The sequence below is a fragment of the Myxocyprinus asiaticus genome, chromosome 10, assembly GCF_019703515.2.
Source record: "Myxocyprinus asiaticus isolate MX2 ecotype Aquarium Trade chromosome 10, UBuf_Myxa_2, whole genome shotgun sequence".
In the NCBI taxonomy this organism is placed as follows: Eukaryota; Metazoa; Chordata; class Actinopteri; order Cypriniformes; family Catostomidae; genus Myxocyprinus; species Myxocyprinus asiaticus.
The window spans coordinates 774,980-790,224 of NC_059353.1; the positions used below are offsets into that span (position 1 = coordinate 774,980).

A 15,245-nucleotide genomic window follows, 5' to 3' on the forward strand; every position below is an offset into this window, starting at 1 on the left:
ATCATGTTATCTAGAATTTCGAGTTTATATCATTTGTAAACATTAGCTAGCTAGCAAGATAAATTAGCGATAACAACTCATCGACTGTAACTGCCATGATGTTCTGAGTGGTCTCTCCACTAACAGAGGGACGATGTCCCAGCACACCATCTATGAAAGTTCACTGAACCATGGAAAGTCATTTGTTTGGGCACCGCTTTGTCCATTGTGCATTTTAATGGATTTGTACTGTATCCACATTTTATTATAAATTTTTTTCTCGAACCTGTACCGTTGTGTGCTGGATACATATACTGACAAGTTCGGTGAAACTCCGGCTTTGACATTGTACTTTCCTAAATCCAATCAAAAATAGTGAGGCACTTACAATGAAAGTGAATGAGGCCAATTTTTGGAGGGTTTAAAGACAGAACTGTGAAGCTTATAATTTTAGAAAAGCACTATTAATTCTTCTGTTCAAATTGTTTTATTATTTGAGCTGTAAAGTTGTTTAAATCAGCATTGCTACAGTTGTTTTAGAGTTTACAGCATTGTGTCGTCATGGCAACAAAGTTTTAAAATTGGATATATCTTTACACAGAAAAGGTTAGTAAGAGATTGTATTACTGAAATCATGTTTACACATCTTGTGGTTATACTTTTGAAACAGTGAGTATTTTAACATTTGTGGATTGGCCACATTCTCTTCCATTGTAAGTGTCTCACTGTAACACAGATTTGTGCTTTTTTTAAAAGAAAACGAGGGACAAGTCGAAATTATTTTTGTGGTAATAAACATAATGCCACTAATGCTGTCAATTGAGCTTAACTTGTTTTGAATATGAAATATTCCTTTAAGTCTGTGTATATATTTATATATATATATATATATATATATATATATATATATATATATATATAAATGTATGTGTGTGTGTGTGTGTGTGTGTGTGTGTGTACCTGCCGCTTGCAGCTCCTGGTGAGTCTGAACCCAGTCTGCATCGTTCCAGCTGACTGGCCACAATCTGTCGCTCCACCTCCAGCTCCCGTGTCAAGCGCTCAAACTGCAGCTCCTAAAGACACACACACACACGCACGCACGCACGCACGCACGCACACACACACAACAATCAGTCTCTGATGCAAACAGTATCAAGATGCAGATGCTAAATAAAAGACAGTTGCAGAAAGAGAGAACGGCTAGGTAAAAATATAAATTTTCTGATTAATCGTGATCTTCATTTGAACGATCCCGATATTGAATTTTCTCTATGTAGTTTTATAACTGCTCAACGAAAACACTTCTGTGAGATGCTCGCTGAATTGCCGCTATTCTTAAAGAGACAATAATGTTTTTAAGCACGTATCCTACATATTAATGTGAATACTTGTAAATATTACAAATTATGCATGTAAACAATACAGTATATATGCAATATAATATACAATTTCAAGACATATTTATTGATGGAATACATGGAATTTGTACATTTTAAAAAGTTAAAATATGACTAATGATAACTAATGATAAAATTTGTCAAATCAATATTTTTGAATTGTATCGAGTAAGAAGGTCCCCTGTATAATTAACAGTATTAGCTGAGAATTTCTTTCATATGTCGGCACAATGAACATTATAATTGAAACATATCCCAAAGCATCAGAATTGAATCAAATGGAAATTGGAATCAAATCGAGAGCTAATCAAATTGGGAAATTTGTATCGATACCGAGCCCTAAAAAAAGAGACACTTCAGCACACACCCACACTGCAGAGGTGTACCATAGTGAAACACACCCTAATAATGCTAATAGCCACTTCACACACATTGGCTCCCACTGTAACAATGTCCCTGAATGACCTGCGCTTGATGGTAACTTACACATGTGAGCGAATAACTCACAGACTGATGGTCTAAACTCCAGCAGGACTCAGGACTTCAGAAGCTGCAGTGTTTCTGAGTCAGGCATAAACTCTAGTGCACTTCAGCAGGCCTGTGTCTGTAGTAAATGTACTAATACACTCCTAATGTACTTCTAATACCAGAGTAACACACTGCTCGTGCACAGTCATAAAGAGACAGCAGAACACAGCAAGATCCACTACAATTCACACACTCCACCTGCCCTCAGTGTGTGTGTGTGTGTGTGTCCAAATATATCGCCTTTAGAGAGCAGCTCACATTCTTCACATCTCCTGCAACGCATCCACGGGCTCGCAGCAGACAAACATTCTTCACATCCTTGTACATTCAATGCAACCATGGCAGACAAACGCAAATGTCGTTCCGTGCATGTAAAGTTTTGATGGTAAATCCAAAGAGATGAATACTTTAATAACACAACGAAGCTAATGTCTTGAGTTGTTACCTAGATACAGTGGTAAATAGCTGCCGCTTGTCCTCATGTTGATGACGTAATCAGACTGTGGTTCGGACCCAAATTATATGATGTGTCCAGTCCAGTCATTTAATTAAAACACTTTATATATGAAAACTACTTCCTCATATAATTTTCTCTTTATTTTGAACTTGACAAACATAGAGTAAAAAAAAAAATTCATAATAATAAATTGGTGGTGATCAAAAAGTGGTAATCAACCTTTCCACAATGCTAAATTTTACATTTCAGTCTGATGTTGTTGACTAGTATTATTATAATAAAACTTTCCTCAAGAATTTTGACATCTTCTGAAAGCAATGCAACAAAGGATATTCATGAGTAAAAAAAAATATCCTTCCTATCCTTGATAAAAATCACTTCATTAAGCTCTTTTAAGTCATCTCTGTAGACAATATTTGAATATCTGAAAGCAAAGCCGGTTTGTTTTCTAATATCTAACATCATTCAAACTGAATTTTATTAAGGGTGACGAAGTGTAGTTTAAATCCGCATGACAGATGACACATAATTGTTGGTGCATGACACATTGGTTTAGCTGTTTTCCTTGTCAGTGTTGGTTAGAATGTCAGGCTCTCTCGCGGTTTGAGATGTTTGACTTCCTCCATAGCGCTTTAAGGTTAAAATCTCAAAACTCAGTAGAATTCAAATGAGTCACACAAGTTTTAAAGATGTGCCGTGACAGAGAGAAACCGGATTGAGTAGTGCTAGTGATCATACTCTCTGCGTTCTCCTGTCTGTGGAGCACAATCTGGAAGCCTGCTGAAGTGGAGTCACTCGCGACAGCTGCAACTGTGATATGAGAAGCTTATTTAGAATGTGAGAAGAATTTCATTGAATTTGCTTCGGCGGCTTGAAATTTAGCTTGGGCGGCCGCTGAAAAATTGTCAGTACCTGAAAAACCCTGTTTCTTCAATTCTCTCAGTCTCACGTGAAGTCGCACCGCCTTCCTTCTCCATTTCTCCGACAGAATGTGTACCGCGTACATGTTACGTGAATAGAACGAAGTGCACATTTCTTTACCGTGATACATACGATAATCCAAAATATCTACAGGTTGCCAAATTTCTACCGGTTTATCATGTCTTCCGGTATATCGCCCACCCCGCTATAAATATTCATCACAAGATAAATCATGGTGCATGACACCCTCTTATTTTCCTTCACTGGGCCTTGATTTGCCCCCACCACTACAGAATGCATTTCTTTAATTCCTGCTTTGTAATTAAAAACAACAACAATACATCAATATTAATAATCTTTTATTAACATATTAATTCTAATGCTTTAAGAATAACGCAACGTGTCCACAGCAAACTAAAGTTTGCGCGCTCATCATTGGCGGTAATGACAGTTATCGCACATACTGTATACGAATGGGTTAAAAATTTGTTAGGGGGAATCATGTTTAAGATGAGTGAGAAACAGCAGTTCTCATATAGTGGTGTGTTGTAATGCAGGATAACTGAGCAGCAGTAAAGATCACCATGAGCACCCTCATCACAATCTGTTGACAAATGTGCGGCTGTAAACACAACACCCACACTTCCTCTCACGACCGTTCCACCAGAAAGAGGAGCTGCCCACCCTTTGACCCATCCATCTGTCTCACAGACGGACACCCTACACAGACACAAATGCTAGGCACTATATAAGCCTTTAACACACACACACACACACACACACACACACACACACACACACACACACACATGTTGGTGCAGCTATCATTATGAGGACTCTCCACAGACATAATGGTTTTTATACTGTACGAACTATAGATTCTATCCCCTAACCATAACCCTAAACTAAACCCTCACAAAAATCTTTCTGCATTTTTACATTTTCAAAAAAACATCATTGTGGCAGCGGGGGCATGGTCAAGCATCTCTCCGGAGAGAGAGAAAGCGGTAAGGGTGCTTACACCTGAGTTAAATTATGTCTAACACCTGTCTCTAATTTCAGTGAGCACGGGGAGAGAGGCATAAATAGAGCCACACCCCAGGTGACGAGAGAGAGAGCTTGGGCACCGATTGTGAAGTCAAGAGTTATTATTGCAAAGTTGAGAGTTTATTTTGTGAAACAGCTTGTGGATTTTTTAGACTGAGTTATTGAACAGCATGAAAGCCTTGAAAGACTGTATTTGTTGCAGTGAGGAAAATAAACGCTGACCTGAACCAGGAAATCTGCTTCTCGCCTCCTCCTTCCACTGAGAAGTATTACAATCATTTAGTATGTTTTTTTTTTTGTTTTTTTTTAAGCGATTTGATTAGAATCACTAGAAATGTCCTCATAAACCACATTTATAGCATAATACCTCATAATTACCAGTTTATATCCTAAAAAAATGTCCTCGTAAACCACCCAAACACACACACACACACACGTGACAGAGAACCCTAAATGGACACAGTCACATACAGTAACAATATACAAGCAATCAGTTGTCAGTGTGATGGCCATCTGATCATGTGTGTACCTATAATAATAATAATAATTAACACATTTTATTATAAAACCCAAGGTCACTTATATATGTGCATATATTCAGTGATGGGCAGTAGCTTCGCTACAAATAGCAAAGCTATTAGCTTGACTACATTACTGAGTAGTGAGGTGGTAGCTTCGCTAGTTTTTAAATCAAGTAGCTTTTCAGTTTCTAAGCTATATTTTTTGATTAGTTAGCACGTAACTTTGAGAAAAGCTACACTGCCACATCATACGGTGTTTACCATCAACAGTTTTGAATCAGAACTAAAGATGTCAGACGCACAAATGAATCACTCATCTGAGTCAGTCCTTTACAATGAATTGGTCACACGTTATAGCGAAGTGGTCTGAATCGGTTCGCGATTCAGTCTGAATGACTCAGAAAGCTTGCGCGTGTGCTGCTGAATCATTTGGTGCGCACTCTCACTTGCCAGCAAGCTCACAGATTATTTTAAAACACGGAAAATAAAGATAATGCTGGTTGCAGTGGATCTACAATAATGCCAAACCTGCAAATGCATCCTATCGTTTGCCAGTGATGAAGAAGGTCTTTATAAAGTTCAACATGTGTGCAGCTTGAATGGCACTGCAGGTAAAGATTTTACCACCAAAAGAGTATCAAAACATGTATTAGCCTACATGAAAACACATAAAAAAAAATACCATGGCATTACTATGTTTTTTGGACATGTACCATTACCTGGGGGCACCATGTAAATACAGTGGTATACGAATAAGGTAATCATATAGTGAAGTACCATAGTAGTACCATGGTATTCTATGAATTACCCTGAAGCACCATGTACATTAAATTGTATATAAATGTGGTAATTATATTTCAAATTACCATGGTCATACCATGGTATTCTTTGAAGTACTTTGAAGCTCCATGTTAATACAGAATAGAATATAAATATGTTTACTGTATCTCAATGTACCATGGTATTACCATCTGATACCATCAGAAATCACATTGTTATTGCCCAGATGTGCTCTTACACACAAACACACACACACACAGAAATTTGGCCTCTGACCAGAAGCTTCTAGTACATATTAAAATACAACAGCAAGACACAGAATTACAGGATAAGATGAATAGTATTTGTTCAGAGTTTTTATACTGGAACGTGCAAATTAAATTATTTAAATGGGTATGGGTTTGTAGAGGTAGCAGTATAAATATGAAACATAAAATGTAAAAATTGTGATTTTGCATATTGAACACATAAGTTTGTATAGGTAGCATGTATAAATATGAATTTACATGTTTTCTTCATACACATACATTTTATATTGCCCCATACTGCATACTTGTATACTATATTGCACAATACTGTACAACGCTGTGCCATGACTTTGATTAACATCATGTGAATAAGAGTTCCCTATCTGTCACTCACTCGACATTGCGTCGATGTAGTGACACTAGGGGTCGCTCTTGGGAGCCCCAAACACCTCTGATCTTTGAGAAAAGGCCAATGGGAATTGGCGAGTGGAACTTGAATGCCACTCCCCCGGACATACAGGTATAAAAGGAGCTGGCTCGCAACCACTCATTCAGATTTTTTCTTCGAAGCCGAGTGGTGTTGAGCAGCGAGTTCCACTGCCGTTCCATTCATCTCACAACGAGAAACGTATGCTGTTGGATATACAGTGCATTTCAGCGGCTTTCTCCCCCTCTGCGTTATTGATGCAGAGTACACCCCTGGGCACTTCGACAGCTGAAAGAGTATATATTCTTGCAGAAAAGAGTATATTTTCTTCTAAAAGAGTGCGCACTGATGGAAAGCGTCTTTTTAAAGATGACTTTCTGTCTATGTGTAGTTCCTGGATGCGGTCACTATCTCTCCGCCTCTGATGGCCACGAGCGCTGTCTCACGTGTCTGGGCCGTAGTCACATTGAGGCAGCTTTCGTGGATGGTTCGTATTCTCACTGCGAGAACACGACCATGGCAACATTGCGGTCGTGGCTTTCCTTCTTCCAGCGGAAAGTCACTCCAGCCGCTACCGGCCCCGTGCCTTCTACCTACGGGTACGAGGCTGGGTCGGTTAGTGCTGGGGGCAATTTGGGGACCCCAATGGGAGTGGTTCCACCGGGTAATCCCCCACGGACCTCCCATTCCCCAGTACGCTTGTTTGCCCGGTCAAGTTCTGGGATGACACAGGCAGCTCGCCTCAGGGCGAGTTTTATGTCTCTTTCAGAGCACGTGAGCAGGATGAGCTCTCGATCGCAGCATCAGAGAGCGGGTTGGCGCAGTCGGACGCTGAGGACTCGACTGGGCCGCCAACTTCGAATGTGGCCACCCAGTCTGAGGCTGATGCGGAGCTGACCGCTACGCTTGCCTGGGCTGCCGTGAGTGTCGGGATGGAGTGGAACCCTGAGCCCTCGTGGCGTGATGATTGGTTCCTGGGTTCGGAGCGCTGCTCATGGCCACGCCCTGGCCTGGTCCCATTCTTCCCAGAGGTGCATGAAGGGCACCTTTTACTGCCCGGACCGACTTCTGTGTTCATCCGCTCTCACTACCCTCAACAGTGGGGCGGCCAGGAGGTATACAGAGATTCCTCAGGTTGATAAGGCAGTTACGGTGCACTTGTGCCTGCTAAGAGCCCCAGGAAGGGCCCCAAGCGCCCCTGAGACAGATCACCCAGGGAGGAAGAGGCCCACTGGAACCCTGGAGCTGGTATCCAGACCACTCTGTCCCCTGGTGGAGGGGGACGGTGTGTTCCCTTTTGTTTTGTTTTCGCTGCATGCCCAAGGGGCTGCGGTACCCTCTCTCCCTGGGTCACACAGCCGGTGTTTACGGCCGTCATTATCATGACAGCCGGACACAGAACACTCGCGGCCAGGGCGCTACAAACACATCCCCCCGCCTTCGTGCACCCAGCCATGGCACACACACACCCATGGCCAGGCGGTCGTGATGAGCCGCGAGGGCACTCAGCCTCCTTTCCTGTCGCTAACCGGTCCTATGATGGGTATGCGGAGGGAGGTAAGTGCTTTGATGTTTCCCTCAGCACAGCCACGAGCTCAGAATGCAAGGCTCCTCGACGTGGTGGTTCCTGCTCCTCCATGCCGCGAGGCCCCACCCGCAGGTATGTCAAACACAATCGTCCCCTTGGTGCCCCTCGCTCGGAGTTTGTAGTCATGGCTAGCGCTCTCCAACCCGTCGCACTGGCTGGCCAGGACGATCCGACTCGGCTATGCGATTCAATTCGCCAGGCATCCGCCCGCGTTCAGCGGCATCCATTTCACCTCAGTGAGGGGCGAGAATGCCGCTGCCCTCCATGCGGAGATCACGACCCTTCTGAAGAAGGATGCGATAGAGCCGGTCCCTCCAGCCGAGATGAAGAAAGGGTTCTACAGCCCTTACTTCATCGTGCTAAAGAAAGGCGATGGGTTGCGGCCAATCTTGGACCTGCGAGTGCTGAACCAGGCCTTGCACAGACTCCTATTCAAGATGCTGAATCAGAAGCGCATTCTGTCATGTGTTCGTCATCAAGATTGGTTCGCAGCGGTAGACCTGAAGGACGCGTACTTCCTTGTCTCGGTTTTACCTTGGCACAGACCCTTCCTGCGGTTTGCTTTCGAGGGCCAGGCATATCAGTACAAGGTCCTCCCCTTTAATCTGTCCCTGTCGCCTTGCGTCTTTACGAAAGTCGCAGAGGCAGCCCTTGCCCCGCTAAGGGAAGTGGGCATCCACATCCTCAATTATTTCGATGACTAGCTGATTCTAGCCCACTCTCGAGACATCTTGCATAGGGACCTGGTGCTCAGGCACCTCAGCCGGTTGGGGCTTCGGGTCAATTGAGATAAGAGCAAGCTCTTCCCGGTTCAGAGCATCTCTTTTCTCCAAGTTAGGCTGGGGCGCCGTGTGCAACGGGCACGCAGCCGCTGGCTCCTGGACAGGGGCGCGACTGCATTGGCATATCAACTGCCTCGAGTTGCTGGTGGTATTGCTGGCCCTGCGGAGGCTTCGGCTGTTGACCCAGGGCAAGCACGTGTTGGTCCGGACAGACAAAACAGCGACGGTAGTGTATATAAACCACTAAGGTGGCTTAAGCTTGCGTCGCATGTCGCAACTCGCCCGCCGTCTCCTCCTCTGGAGTCGGCAGCGACTGAGGTCATTGCGGGCCACTCACATCCCCGGCGACGTCAACCATACTGTGGACGCACTGTCACGGCAGGTGATGCTCAGGGGAGAGTGGAGACTCCATCCCCAGGTGGTCCAGCTGATTTGGAGTCGATTCGGCGAAGCACAGGTAGACCTGTTTGCTTCCCGGGAATCCTCCCACTGCCCACTCTGGTATTTTCTGTACTCACAGTGCAAGTATGCTTTCCCCCCAGTGAGCCTGCTTGCACAGATCTTGTGCAAGGTCAGGGAGGATGAGGAACAGGTCATCCTCGTGGCGCCGTACTAGCCCACTCAGACTTGGTTCTCGGAACTCACACTCCTCACGACAGCCCCTCCCTGGCGAGTTCCCCTGAGGGAGGACTTCCTCTCTCAGGGACGAGGCACCATCTGGCACCTGCGCCCAGACCTCTGGAATCTCCACGTCTGGCCTCTGGACGGGACGCGGAAGATCTAAGTGGCCTACCACCGGCGGTGGTTGACACGATCACTCAGGCCAGGGCTCCCTCTATAAGGCAGCTGTATGCCTTGAAGTGGTGTTTGTTCACAAATTGGTGTTCTTCCCGAGGCGAAGACCTCCAGAGATGCGCAGTCGGGTCAGTGCTTTCCTTCCTGCAGGAGAGGCTGGAGGGGAGGCTGTCCCCCTCCACCTTGAAGGTGTATGTGGCTGCTATAGCGGCACACCATGATGCGGTGGGCGGTAAGTCCCTGGGGAAGCACGACCTGATCATCAGGTTCCTGAGAGGCACCAGGAGGTTGAATCCTCCTAGGCCACACCTCATTCCCTCGTGGGATCTCTCCGTGGTCCTGCTGGGCCTGCGGAGAGCCCCGTTTGAGCCCCTAGAGTCAGCTGAGCCAAAGGCGGTCTCATTGAAGACTGCCCTCCTGACTACGCTCACTTCCATCAAGAGGGTTGGGGATCTGCAGGCGTTCTCTGTCAGCGACATCTGCCTGGAGTTCAGTGCAGAATACTCTCACGTGGTCTTGAGACCCCGACCGGTCTATGTGCCCAAGGTTCCCACAACCCCTTTTAGGGATCAGGTGGTGAGCCTGCAAGCGCTGCCCCAGGAGGAGGCAGACCCAGCCTTGTGTCCGGTGCATGCTTTGCGCATCTACTTGGATCGAACAAAGAGCTTTAGACGCTCTGAGCAGCTCTTTGTCTGCTTTGGCGGACAGCGGAAAGGGAACACTGTCTCCAAACAGTGGCTTGTCCACTGGATCATGGATGCCATCACTTTGGCATACCAGGCAGAGGGCATGCCCTCCTCTTCGGATTACGAGCACACTCCACGAGGAGTGTGGCGTCCTCCCTGGCACTAGCCAACAGTGCCTCTCTAACAGACATCTGCAGAGCAGCGGGCTGGGCAACATCCAATACCTTAGCAAGATTTTATAATCTCCGGGTTGAGCCGGTTTTGTCCTCTGTGTTGTCAGGTATGAACAGGTAAGTATGCGGGGCAGCTGGCTGGGTGTACCGCTTGCGTACAGCGCCTTTCCCCTCCTGGAGGGGAAGACCTGCGCTTTTCCCCCCATGCAAGTTCACGAGATGGTGAACCCTGGATGTCTTTCCTCCCTAGCCCTGTGGCTGGCGAATTCGGTGGAGGAATTCGTAGCCGGGCCAAGTACGTGTGCTAGTATGCCCTGTACTGGGGTAGGTACTCCACATGTGCTGATTACCTCTGGTAGCCCCTTGTGATGTATTTTCCAGGGTACGGATTCCCTGTTGGTAAATCCATGTCTCCCTTGGGCAGAGCTCCCTCTGCCACCGGTCGCTGTGTTGTAGTGTCCTACCACGGCGCCTCTTCCACATGTGGCTGGTAAACCCATGTGATGTATTTGCCACATGTTAACCTCCCCTTCGGGCAGGATGTGGTCTCTGCAGTGTCTTTCCCTCATGGGAAAGAACACCTTCCCCGATGCGAATACATATGGCCCCAGCCGAAAAAAAATTCACTCTGTGGGGAGAAAAAAAAGAGAGAAAATTTCCCTTTGTAGATATGTCTTGCCCCCCCACAAACAAATAAATATATAAACAGTGAAACAAAGAAAAAACACTGTCTTCTTCATATTCAAATTGTACCCATCCACTGTGAACCTGTTTTTGTCCATTTTGTGATTGGATCTCAGCCCACTTATTCATTTTTGAAACACAGTCATCTTGAATATTAAGGATGCTCCAACATCGGATACCGATCTCCAACTTTCTTTTCATCTAATCGTCTGATGCTGATCATTTAACTTTTTATCAGCAGCTCTGTCAAAACTGGTTATATGTAAGCTTTCTGCTCAATGTCACTGTTAACTCAATTTCCCTATTGGTAATAGTTGTTGCCTAGTTATTGCTCTCAAAATTACTGTTGGTTGGTTGAATAATTAAATAATTACAAACATAAAACCATTTTACTCTTAAAGGAATAGTTCAGCCAAAAATGAAAATTTGCTGATCTTTTATTCAGCCTCAGGCCATCCAAAATGTATCTGAGTTTCTTTCTTCATCAAAACAGAATTTAAGACTTTTAGGATTTCATTTCAGGCCTCCTCCTCTAAACAATGCAAGTGAATGTCCTCCATTTTTTGGCAGTCCAAAATGCATATTTAGGGTGCATCAAAATAATCCACATGACTCCAGTCGACAAATAAAGTTCTTTTAAACGCAAACGATTGATGACGTAAGCTCGATGGTAAGGTCACACGTTACCTTGCTAAGAGGAGGAGTCAGGAAGCATGCCATTGTTTACAAGAGAAACTTGTGTCGTTCACAAACCAAAACAGTCCAAAACAATTTCAAAACAATATAAAATAAAATATAGCTGCGAGCAGCAATTAACGAGGTTCAAGCAGTTTAAGGCCTTTAAGCACATGCGTAAAAAGCTATTATGTTTTAATTAGCAAGCATGTAACCACCTAGATCATAGATGGAATAGACCATTTACAGCCAATACAAGCAATGTACAAAGGAAATACATGGTTTTTAAAGCTTTTTAAAGCTCATAGCGCCACCTATAGTCCAATCTCCATAAAGGTCATGCTTGTTTAGAATCATATGTCACATGTGCTCACCTAATTTCGTGAAGTTCTGAGTTTTTGTTTAGGAATTATGGGCTTATTTGTACACTTGACCATGCCTATTTTCTAAATGACACTGTTATAGCTACCCAAAGGGTAAAGTTCAACATTTGTTTGATAATTATTGACCTGGAGAGTCCAGAAAATTGTACCGCATTGGTTTTATTGAGGTTGTGCGAAAAACCTAGGACTAGTTCACAAACGTATGTTTTTTACATAATCATGAATATTTAATGAACGATTTGATTGACAGCAGTGGTTCTTGAGGCAAAGTTGTTCAGTATGAGGAGATCTAACAAATGATATGAATTATAGCTGCATCCCAATTCAGAGGCTGCATCCTTCAAAGGTCGCATTCAAAGGCCGATTGTGTCACTGCTGCGTGACAAAGGCTGTTCCAATTCGAAGGCTCCTTCAAATGCGGCCTCCAAATGCATCCTTCGTTTCCTGTGAAATGAAGGATACAACAGATGGATCCTTCGCGGCCTTGCCTTTCCCAGAATTCATTGCGCGCCAGTGACGACAGGATTTTTTTTTAGAGAAATTGCCGAATAACACTTTTAAACGTAAGTATTGGGTTTCAACTTACTCAAATATCTAATGATACAAATGTAAAAAAAAATAAATAAATACAAAAAAAAAGTTAAAGTGGTTCAAATGTTGACATATCTTACTAAGATGCGATTATATATAGGTTATACTCTTTATTATTATATAGAAATGGACCATGGTGAAAATATTTAGACAGTTTGTGAACCCTGTTTTGTTATCAGACAGTTTAATATAACTTTCAAAAAAGTCCAGTACAAACGTTACAGTCACTCAGCATCTGTCACAGTTGTTAGGCAACAAGAACAGTCCTCCGTAGGCTAGACTGTCCCAATTAACAATGCTCAGTTCGACCTTTGTGGCCTTTGAAGGCGTGGCCTTTGAAGTCCGAGTCCTTCGAAGGATGCAGCCTTTGAATTGGGACACAGCCATTGTGTGTTTGTGTGAAACACCACGTGATTACAGAGGCGTAAAACTCGTTAGCGCCATCCATTGGCCCATTTCTTTCAAATTTCTCACAGACCTCTAGGGCCAGGAGTTTTGTGCCGATCGGCCTCCGTTAACCTTGTCTAATAGGTGTCCAAACTTCATTGGCCGATGTCAGCCATGTTTTTTGAGATATGACAATGTCCTCATAGACAGTCATGGCACCTTGGACAAAGACACTGCATGCCGGTTTTCAACTCAGTCAGACTAATGGTTGCGTAGTTAAAGCTGTTTTCTTTTTTTCTGTTATAGCACCACCAAGTGGCCAACGCAAGCGGTACACCTAGCCAGCTGTCCCGGAACTTACCTGTTCAGACCTGACAACACACGGGACAAAACCGGCTCAACCTGGAGATTATAGAACCTCGCAAAGGTGTTGCCCAGCCTGCTGCTCTGCAGATATTTGCCAAAGAGGAGCCACTGGCCAGGGCCCAGGAGGCTGCTACACTCCTAGTAGAGTGTGCTCGTAGCGGCATGGGGGGCGGCACGTCCTGAGCGTGAATGGCCCAGTGGGCGATCCTCTGTTTGGAGACAGTGCTTCCTTTCCGCGAGAAAGAAGGTCCTTCCTCAGGGGAATTCACCGGGGGGGCTGTCGCGAGGAGCGTGAGATCTGAGAACCACGTCTGGGTGGGCCAGTAGGGTGCTACTAGGATGACCTGCTCCTCATCTTCCCTGACCTTGCACAGGGTCTGTGCAAGTAGGCTCACTGGGGGAAACGCATATTTGCATAGTCCAGGGGGCCAGCTGTGTGCCAGCGCATCTATACCGAGGGGTGCCTCGGTCAGGGCGTACCAAAGCGGGCAGTGGGAGGATTATCTGTGCTTGACCGAATTGACTCCAAATCAGCTGGACCACCTGGGGGTGGAATCTCAACTCTTCCCTGAGCGTAACCTGTCGTGACAGCGCATCCGCTGCGGTGTTGAGGTCGCCCGGGATGTGAGTGGCTCGTAGCGACTTGAGGCACTGCTGACTCCAGAGGAGGAGACGGCAGGCGAGTTGTGACATGCAACTGGAGCGTAGACCGCCTTGACGGTTGATGTATGCTACCGTTGCCGTGTTGTCTGTCCGGACCAACATGTGCTTGCCCTGAATCAATGACTGGAACCTCCACAGGGCGAGCAGTACTGCCAACAACTCGAGGCAGTTGATGTGCCAACGCAGCCGTGGGCCAGTCCAGGAGCCGGCGGCTGTGTGCCTGTTACATACGGCGCCACAGCCCATCTTGGAGGCATCTGTTGTAACCACGACGCGCCTGGAGACCTGCTCTAGGGGAACCCCTGCCCGTAGAAATGCTAGGTCGTTCCAAGGGCTGAAGAGGTGGCGACAGATCGGTGTGACGACCACGCGATGTGTCCCATGGCACCATGCCCATCTCGGGACTAGAGTCTGAAACCAGTGCTGAAGCGGTCTCATATGCATCAACCCAAGTGGTGTGGCAACCGCAGAGGATGCCACATGCCCCAGGAGCCTCTGACAAAGTTTCAGTGGAACCGCTGCCTTCTGTTTGAACGCCTTCAGACAGTTCAGCACCGACTGTGCGCGCCGTCATCGAGACTGAGTCCAACTCCAAGCCGAGAAAAGAGATGCTCTGAACCGGGGAGAGCTTGCTCTTTTCCCAGTTGACCCGAAGCCCTAGATGGCTGAGGTACCTGAGCACCCCCACAGTCACGAGAGAGTGAGCTAGGATCAGCCAGTCATCGAGGTAGTTGAGTATGAGGACACCCACTTCCCTTAGCGGGGTAAGGGCTGCCTCTGCGACCTTCGTGAAGATGCGAGGGGACAAGGACAGGCCGAAGGGGAGGACCTTGTACTGGTATGCCCGGCCCTCGAAAGCAAACCGCAGGAAGCATCTGTGTCGAGGTAAAACCGAGACGTTGAAGTACGCGTCCTTCTACCGCCGCGAGCCAATCTTGATGCCGGATGCCCGCTAAAATGCGTTTTTGCTTCAGCATCTTGAACGTGAGTCTGTGCAAGGCCCGGTTCAGAACTCGCAGGTCCAAGATTGGCCACAACCCACCGCCTTTCTTCGGTACAATGAAGTAAGGGCTGTAAAACCCTTTCTTCATCTCGGCTGGAGGGACAGGCTCTATCGCGCCCTTGTGCACAAGGGTCACGATCTCTGCATGCAAGGTAGCGGTGCTC

The 15,245-nt window shown here is 45.9% G+C and overlaps 1 protein-coding gene across 13 annotated transcripts in view; it reads right to left on the bottom strand.

The window, feature by feature from the left end:
* The window catches only part of LOC127446823 (plakophilin-4-like), a 266,393-nt gene that overhangs the window by 111,937 nt on the left and 139,211 nt on the right, over window positions 1-15,245 (bottom strand). For all 13 annotated transcript variants that reach the window (XM_051708085.1, XM_051708079.1, XM_051708078.1 and 10 more), the window contains one exon: window positions 940-1,052. In XM_051708085.1, coding sequence (XP_051564045.1) covers window positions 940-1,052 — 113 coding nt within the window. The remainder of the gene's footprint in view (window positions 1-939; window positions 1,053-15,245) is intronic.